Below are 9,059 nucleotides of genomic sequence, written 5' to 3'. Positions count from 1 at the left end.
CCCGTGGATTTCACGGTGCAACCTGCCACACGAGGAGATAGAAAAGACGCGAGTCCGAAGGGAAAAGAGGGAGAATAATCTTGAAGGAGGGCGCACCTGGCGCTCTAAAGAGAAACTTGCCATAATCGGATCTAGTCGGGGCCAGTAACGCAAGATAATCGTGCGTGGTACATGTAAGACGGAGGGAAACTATAGAGATAGAGACGACTATAAAGAAATACACGTTGGAATACGTTGTATATGTAACATATACGCGAAAGATAGAAAAAGAGAGAGATAAGTGAAGCAATCGGTCCACCTTAGGCTCTCCGCTGTTTCCAGTACACCCAGCCTCTCAAAGCAGATTAGAGAATAACTAGAGTGAGATTTTATTATTCCACCTTGGTATATCCAACGAGTATATCCTTTCTTTTACTCTTGTAACACGAGAAACATCCCATGTTGGAATTCGTCGGCAGCTTCTCGTGCTTGCAGTAACTCTCTACCAAGCGGTAGCCTAAAAATATCTCCTTCCTGCATATTCTGACGCGTTTATACAGTCACAAGTGCGGCGCGTTCTTCTTTTGTATTATCATATGTACTCTCCACTCGATCAAAACTGAAAAGTATACTCGACCACTTTAAGTAGACGGACCGGTCATATATCGATAGAGGTATATCGAAAGAGACTTTTTATAACAATTGTTTTCGACTAATCGATACAATCAAAACAACGTGTTCGTTCGTTGAACCTAATATATTATCCTATAGTCTGCTTTCTCTTCGTTAAAAAAACGCTTTAAATACATACACGCATTGGCTGCATGTCGGATCTAGATTAGAATTGTTAAATCAAAAAAACAATTTCTATAGCGTTACGTATAATAGAAACTAAAATACAGGATTAAAAGATCGTGTTGATTGAAGTTTAATCGCAACACGGCGAAGATAAACTGGAAGAAAATGTCTCGAAGAAAATTGGATCTGAGGAAGGAGCATCGTGGATGACCATCGAAAGGTATGAAGATCGTGAACGAATTAATCACCGCCGGTGGCTGGTACGTAGCTGAATATCTGCCGTCGGAACGATTCTCGAAAGAATCAAATCTGGTCCGTCGGCTGAGCGATCGATGCGTTCCGCAATCATTATTGGTGATTAATCAATCGACTAATTGTTCGATTAATATCACTTGGTAGAAGGAATAAAAGAAAAAATCGAATAAAATAGTGAGTGAAACGAAGTGTACCGAAGAAAAGTGGTCCACGGTGGAGGGTGGAGGGAACGGAGTGCAAGGGGTCGCCGTGGGCCCCGGAGATGATGCGATGATGGCCTACGGAGGAACCACCGGAAACGGAGGTGCGATGGGACCTTCTTCTGGTGGTGCTGATGTTTTGGGCTCGACCGGTGATTACAGCCCTCAGGGGACACCGACGCCGCTTACGGGACACGCTGCTGGACCCGTCGAGGCGACCACTTATGGTCCTACCACAGGACCAACCAGTTACAGCCCCCAAGATAGTCCTGCGAGTTCCGCCGGCGGCGGTAGCGGAAGCAATGGCCAACTTCCCAGCTTTGGATTTACTCAGGAACAAGTCGCCTGTGTTTGTGAGGTAAGTTTTCAGTTAAAAAATGTTTGATATAGTGTTTGAGTGTAGATTTGGAATTTGAGATTTGAATTTGCTTCGAATCGATGTGCGATCGATCGATGAAATAGATTCCGCGCGCGGTGTTGGACAACGAGTGTCCGACGGAAGGGTGCAAGGTGCAGTTTCCTTAATTACGTTCCATACTACATAAATTTCGTTTAAAATTGATGGCCCACAAAATATTTAAACGGAGAAAATATGTGTACTGACAGATAATAGTGAAATGTAATTTGTGATTTTGTTTCCTTTTTGTAATTAAGTATTAAACGAATCGAGGCGTTTCTAACCCTTCTAGACGATTGAACAGAAATCAAGGTACTTTAAATAATATGAATACTTTTGGAAGATTTATTTGTATATACTATTCTTTAGATAACTTATGAAATTTTTGATTTTTTTCTTTTTGCTATTTTGTAAACTAAAATGTAAATTAGCAAGATGAAACTTGAATATTTTGAAAGTTATTTAGACCTCCGCGGAGAAGATTAATCGTGCTGTTTTTCTTAGGTTTATATGGCTCAAAATGGGTGGTGTATTTCAGTAGTTATGTTAAACATTTGGTTTTAGTATTAAATATAATTTATAAATAAAGTATTTCCAAAAAAAGATGTCTAAAGAATCATAAATGCGAAGAAGTGAGGAAAACAGCAGAGAGTTAAAATTTCGTAGAATCCCTGGATATCTCATTTCGTCGTTTTAGAGTTAATCGTCCGTATAATTTATTTTATTTGTTCGTATGTATATAGCTTTTAAAAATATGAATGTTATCTGTATATCCGAGAACAATAGAGAAGTAAAATTCGCAACGTTGATAAAATTACCCATAAAATAGCTGTTAACTCTTGGCTAGTGTAAAAACGCTTGTTCGTAAGATGCTTAACTGGATTCGTTGGTTTAATTTACGTACGTTGCGAATATGCGATGATGAAATTGTCCCTGAAATTTTCTATTTTCCCGGGCCATGTTCCACGAGCACAACATTGTACAGCACCGCGCGCCAAGATTCACTTGCATGTCACACACCTAATGGAGTTCATACGATTTTACTGCAACCATAAATTGTTTTGTGTGCGACGTTTACGCTCCTCTCGCATTGAACTGATCGAGCAGCCCACATGTGCGCGGCGGAATTTTACTTACGTGTTCCGAATATTTTATTCGGGGCACTGGTTCGAGATCGCCATTTTGTCTAAATTGGAACAAACGAAAATTAAAGATGGAGGAAGATATATATTGAAAAAAGTTTATTTAACATTCGCACGACTATGAATGTTTGTACTTCTTTACAGAAATTAATTGAAAATTGATTGACCAGAAATAATCTTTACTAATTTCAATTTTTAAGATAATATTTATGATATTTTTTTAAACATTTCGTTGATTTTGAATATTTATACAAATTTATCTTTTTATGAAGATGGTTAAAAAGGTAGAACCTAGAAAGAATATTGATTTACTTAGTATCTAATATATACACTTGTCAATGTATAACATTCGATTAATTATACACAAGTGCTAAGAAAAAATTTTGAAAAACACGGAATTTATCGGAATACTTTCCAATAATAAAAAAAATTCTTATTCAACACTACATACATTAAAATCAGTACTGACATCAGAAATTATAGGTACCTATAATATGGTACCTATGGTACCTATAGGTACCTATATTTGCTGAAAAGCAATATTCGGAAGTACTATAAAAATAGAACATGTGAAGAAATATTCAAAATTACTATAAAACATACAAAATCTTCAGTGGCAGTCGTAATTATTTGGCAGTGGGCGTGCGAGCGTTAATTGTGTTAATTGTATTAAAGTATTTACTTGTATTACAAAATTATGTAAATTACATGAACCACTAGTAAATTAGGGCGCACATTATAGTATGTAGAAGGAATGTGCGAGGAACGTTGATGATGTATTTACACTTTTCCCATCAGTGCGTTACGTATACGGCTAGACGTTTAACTCCTTGCCCACGTCACATGGATATTCCGTTTAATTTATGACTACGTTTTGCGTTTTCGATAAACGACCCCGCTGTTCGCTCGGAATGGAATCGTTTAACGGGTAATTACGCCCGCGTCATAATAGAGAGGCGTAGAGAGTCTAGTGCATTTACGATCGTGCCTCACAATAATTCAAACTTATCGTTTCGGTTAAAAGCATTCCGTATCTTAAATATTTACCACGATCAAACGATTTATCTTTATTTAAAATTTGAGATTTTTAATTTGAAATTTTTAATGTTAAAATTTGGAAATTAGTAATACTCGACTATGTATGTTTATACAATACATTTATCCAATTGATATTTACGGATGTTTATTCAAATTTAATATCTAAACGTTTATGGAACATAAATGTACCTTTTAATATCTAAATATCACAACCAGTACTATACTTCAGATAATTTTTATATTTCTGTACATGTATATCTTACATATTTTGTATATTCAAATTCTTCCCTCTACCCGAAAAAATATAAACATCAGCAGTCCAGTAATAATACATGACATCTGGTGAGATGTTGCTTCACCGGTCACCATGGTTACGTGTGTAATTTGCGATAACTCCGTGAGACGTGGGCGCTAGTTGTCTTGTATCATTCGAAATAACCGGCGTGAATCGACTTGTTCGAGAAAGAACGATCTATCGATATTTAGCGGTTCGCCGGGTGGTGCCGGTCGTTTCTTTGCGCTACCGTGTGTGTATATCGCGTGCTTCAAGTTCTCGCGCGCGCGAAGACAAATCGATTCTCGAGTCTCGCGGTGGAAATACGCGATGAAACGAGACAGAACGAAATCGTTTAACCGTTTAGTTCACCCCGGCATGTCGGTTTGATTTGTCGTCGGCCAATCGAAAATCGTTCTTACACCGTCGTTAAAGTCTGATCGCAGATCTCTCTGTCGGCCATTTCTCTTGGGCTTTCGTCGCGGCTCGTTTCTCATTATATGGCTGGATTTCTCTTACACATTTCGTGATTAATCGTTCGTCAGAAGCGTTGCGCTTGGAAACTAGGTGGCACCCGGCGACGCGAATGAAGAAGTAACCATGGCAGGTGCACGAGACTCGTACCACCGTCGCATTTAATGGACGCTCGTTTTTGGTAATTTGCCTGTAATGAGCAATCGAGTATCGATTCCGTCACAGCGTGTTATCTTTTTCCCCTCCTTTTTAATTTAATGCTCATGTGTAATGAGAATTTTACGGTGTTCTCTTCTTTTTTTATTTTGTTCTTTACACGTTACGAGTCTTGGCATCGGAGGATAGCTCGTGAAAAGGCCATATCAATAGCGATGTGCTTTCAAACATTTCGATCGCTTTGAATATTTATACGTTGCGAAAAATTCGAATCACTTTAAACGCGACTCGATACTTGAAATTTTTGAAAGATTTAGTACATTCTGATCGAGTTGTTAAAATTTTGGTAAGTCTTGAAAATTTTAGTAGATTTCTTGTATATCCGATATAAAGAGTCTAAGATATAGGAAATATTCTTTCTATAATGATCATGAAATCTATCAAGACTTTCAGGGTTTATCGAAGCATTAACAACTCAAGAATTTTAAGAATTTTAAGCATCGAATTACGTTCAAATTATTTCGAATTTCCTTGAATCGATTTGAAATTGAAACTCGAACGCCACCGTTACGTATCAATGAATTTATCAAAGTGTGATCTTCCTCGATAAATGAACAGCATGCCATCCCCAGATCTTTATCTACGGTTGTATTTATGGAAAAGAGAAAAAGATAAAACTACCCTTTTCGCGAAAAGAAATAGATACGAGACGAAATAATAACGATTGAGAAACATACAAGATACACTAGAATAAGAGGAGATCGGGATGAGTTCTGCCGACTAACAGTGTGCCCCCCCTGTCTATCGTCTTCAAGGCGATGGTGTCGTCTGTCCAGGTTCTCCAACAAGCAGGCTCCGTGGAGAGGCTCGGCAGGTTTCTATGGTCCCTGCCGGCGTGCACTAGGTTGCATCGCCATGAGAGCGTGCTGAAAGCCAAGGCAATTGTCGCTTTCCATCGGGGCCACTTCAAGGAGTTGTACAGGATCCTTGAGAGTCATACGTTCAGTCCGCACAATCATCAAAAACTGCAAGCTCTCTGGCTCAAGGCTCATTACATAGAGGCCGAGAGACTGAGAGGAAGGCCTCTTGGTGCAGTCGGTTAGTATAAGATTTTCTTCAAATTAATTTAAATATGCGTCGTCTAATCTGAAATATGATATGAATAATATGAAAGATACACGGGTACTATGCGCTATCTTTCAAAGTAGAAGGTTACTCGTTTGTCTAAAATTAATTGATGACTCAAGGCACTGAAGCATAATATGTTGTTTATTTATTCTGTAACTATAGCTCCTGGTTTCCAGTTCAATTGCATTGTAGTTATCTAAATTAAAGCGCGAGGTTATCCTCTCGTTCAAAATGAATTGATCTTTAAGATTATATAAACACTAACTTATATGCTGTTTATTTGCTTATTAGCTTTCTGGTTTTTAGTTTAACTCACTGAGGGCCGACGTTGAATTAACGCAACATTTCATTTGCAGTATTTTTTTTCAATCATCTTACATTATCAAATCCATCTTTTAACATTGTGACTATATAAAGGAATTCCAAGAATTCGCGTAATACCCTTTTTGTCACTATTTCGTTCAGTTAGATTCTACAATTGTATAATATTTGAAGATATTGGGATATTTTTAACATTATGATAATAAACCATTGCTCGGTCCTTAATGGATTAATCGCATTGTAGTCATCTGTAATTTATATCTACTAATATGTTTCTTGTATTGATTGTCCATTCTATTAATAAACATATCCTTGAGTATTAATAGCGTTTCATAACTTTAGAAAATATATTTCTAGGTACTTTGCAATTGAATACAAAATTCTATGCTGTTATTTTATCTAACAAGATATAGTAACATTAATTCAATGTAATATAGGAACCTTGAGTATTCAACTGATATTTAGATAAAATATATCTAACATTGAGTTCATTTTGTCACAGTTACCTAAGAGCTGAAACATATGACATTTCTTAAACTGTTTTGGCGGCCATATTGGTCACGTGACAGCTCAGCAGTCTAACGTATAGAATACGAAATCTAACTTCTTCAGTACCTTTTTTACACAGTTTCGACACGTAAAATATAACTTATTTTTATCTTCTATAGTTGAATGTATGTTTTAGTATATCATTGCGAAGGAATGTTTTCGAATGTTTCTCGTTCGTTGTTGCTCTCGATGTTTCGTGATCTCACTTAAGCATCGATGATACGAGTGAGTTTAAAAATACGAATCAACCGCGTAACAACGCAGGATTTAATTTATTGGCGATTATAATAGCGCCGGAAAGGAAACATCTCGCGAAGGAACAAGCCTCGCGCCGCAATTTCGCGCCTGAGGCCTGCAAGCTTTATTTCTGTCGCGCATTGTAAACAGGGATGAAGGCGAGTTTAACGAGCTGACATTCTAATTAGATCTTTCTATTTACTTTTGTGAACCAATATGTGTCATCTGATCCCTTTTCCCCTCTCCTCTTTTCTCTCTGTATGTCTGCTAAAACCAGAGAGCAAAAAGAGAAATTTTACTCCACCTCCCGTGTGACACGAAGCTGTAAAGATTTCCGGCTGCTTTGTTAGAATATTTCGCCATATTTCTACGGCATCATTGCTAGCCATGTTTTTTTTAGCGTACTTAGGTTAGGTCCTTATGGCTGGACCGAAAATTTTTTAAAGCCGGTCACCAATGGTAGTTTCCTTCTTCCTTTTTATATAAATTTGCTTTAATTATTAAATGATTTAATTTGTTTACAGTGATGTGAATAATATCCGCTCATATGCATTTGTTCGATTTTTTAAATTTTAGCTAGTATTGAATATTTGCGGGATTGGTAAGGATAATTGGCTTTATACCCAATGCAAAAATAAACAATTGTGTAAACAATTAATAAAAAAAATTTTTAAGTACCGCTATTGGAATATAAAACGAAAAGTCTATCTAACTGAAAACTTTTGCACACGACTGTAAATTCATTATATCGTTAACGAAACGCCAGAAAGGTATTTTTAAAAAATCTTGGAAATATAAGCTTTTGTTTATGTGTTTCGTTCTCGTGGTCCCTGTATCGATGGCAATTGATAGCCGAAAGAGAATGCAAAACAATGCACGATATTTGTAGATCAAACGACGGAAATAAAATCGAACCGCGCCATGCGTGCATCACAGTTGCGTCGTTTTAAAAATATCCTCTCGTAATTCAGAGGTTTACCGTTATTCGTATATATCGTGTAACCCTCGTGGGGGATTTGTTTCGTTGTAATTAATGATAGCTGCGTGTAATCTTGCTTATGAACAAGAAAAATCCATAAAAGTCCTAAAAGTAGTGATATTTAAAAAAAGATTACAATAGTTGCTTATTACTAGAATTTAGGTATAACGAAGATTGTAGAGGTTACCCCTAGTAGTAGTGAAGTTAATATAAATGCAATGTAAATTTATTTGAAATATTTTATTTACGAAATTGACCAAAAGTGTTTGAATTACAGGAAAATATCGCGTTCGTCGCAAATTCCCACTGCCACGTACAATTTGGGATGGCGAGGAGACGTCTTACTGCTTCAAGGAGAAATCCAGGAGCGTCCTGAGGGATTGGTACGCCACCAATCCCTATCCCTCACCTCGCGAGAAACGAGAATTGGCAGAGAGTACGGGCCTCACCACTACGCAAGTCAGCAACTGGTTCAAGAACCGAAGACAAAGGGATCGTGCAGCTGAACACAGGTATTTATCTCTTTCCTTAAGATTTCTAACATTAATCCTATCTTAATAACACTATGCTTTGTGTTAAAAAGCGCTAGGTGATACTCACAAGTATCTCTGAATCAAATATTTTTATCGTCTTCTACTTCGAATAGTCTTTTCCGCATAGTAACCTTTGAGAGGTCAAAACCATTTAGAACGTTGACATTTTATACACCGTTATCGTCTTTGTTCCTGCTAAAACATCCGATACCTTATTCATCTTACCCGGCCGAGTAAACGGATAATGCTAGTAATAAACCGTTGAAATGTATCATCAGTCAGGCGGGAAATTTGAAAGCTCTTACTCATGCAACGGTGTGTTACTTACAGTTATTAAGACGCTTTATAAACAGACAAATTTACGCGTACACATGATGAACGTGTAAATTAGCTCATGAATAAGGGGTTTCCATCTCGGACATTTCGAAGAGGAAGTTACATAACCTCCTTCTAATAACCAAATATCGGGATACGCCAGACACGTCTGCTTGTTTTGAAGCGGAGGAAAGAGAGGAAGGAAACACACGAGGAATGCCGGTGGTGATATAATTGTTGCCATAATAATATCTCGGTCTGGATATATGTACTTATTTTCCTAT

The 9,059-nt window shown here is 37.3% G+C and overlaps 1 protein-coding gene across 2 annotated transcripts; it reads left to right on the top strand.

Moving 5' to 3' along the window:
* Window positions 1–6: 6 nt before the first annotated feature.
* LOC100746030 (homeobox protein six1-like) lies at window positions 7–8,524 on the top strand. Of its 2 annotated transcripts, none has more exons than XM_033322527.1 (3): window positions 7–1,590; window positions 5,550–5,811; window positions 8,205–8,524. In XM_033322527.1, the coding sequence occupies exons 1-3, from the start codon at window positions 1,303–1,305 to the stop codon at window positions 8,483–8,485; spliced, it is 831 nt and encodes a 276-aa protein (XP_033178418.1). In that variant the 5' UTR covers window positions 7–1,302; the 3' UTR covers window positions 8,486–8,524. The 2 variants fall into 2 exon arrangements, with proteins under 2 accessions (XP_033178418.1, XP_033178417.1); XM_033322526.1 differs by having other exon boundaries at window positions 5,529–5,811.
* The last annotated feature ends 535 nt before the right edge of the window (window positions 8,525–9,059 follow it).

Source organism: Bombus impatiens, unplaced genomic scaffold (genome assembly GCF_000188095.3).
Source record: "Bombus impatiens unplaced genomic scaffold, BIMP_2.2 scf_0645, whole genome shotgun sequence".
Lineage (NCBI taxonomy): Eukaryota > Metazoa > Arthropoda > Insecta > Hymenoptera > Apidae > Bombus > Bombus impatiens.
This window is presented reverse-complemented; position numbering and strand designations above follow the sequence as displayed.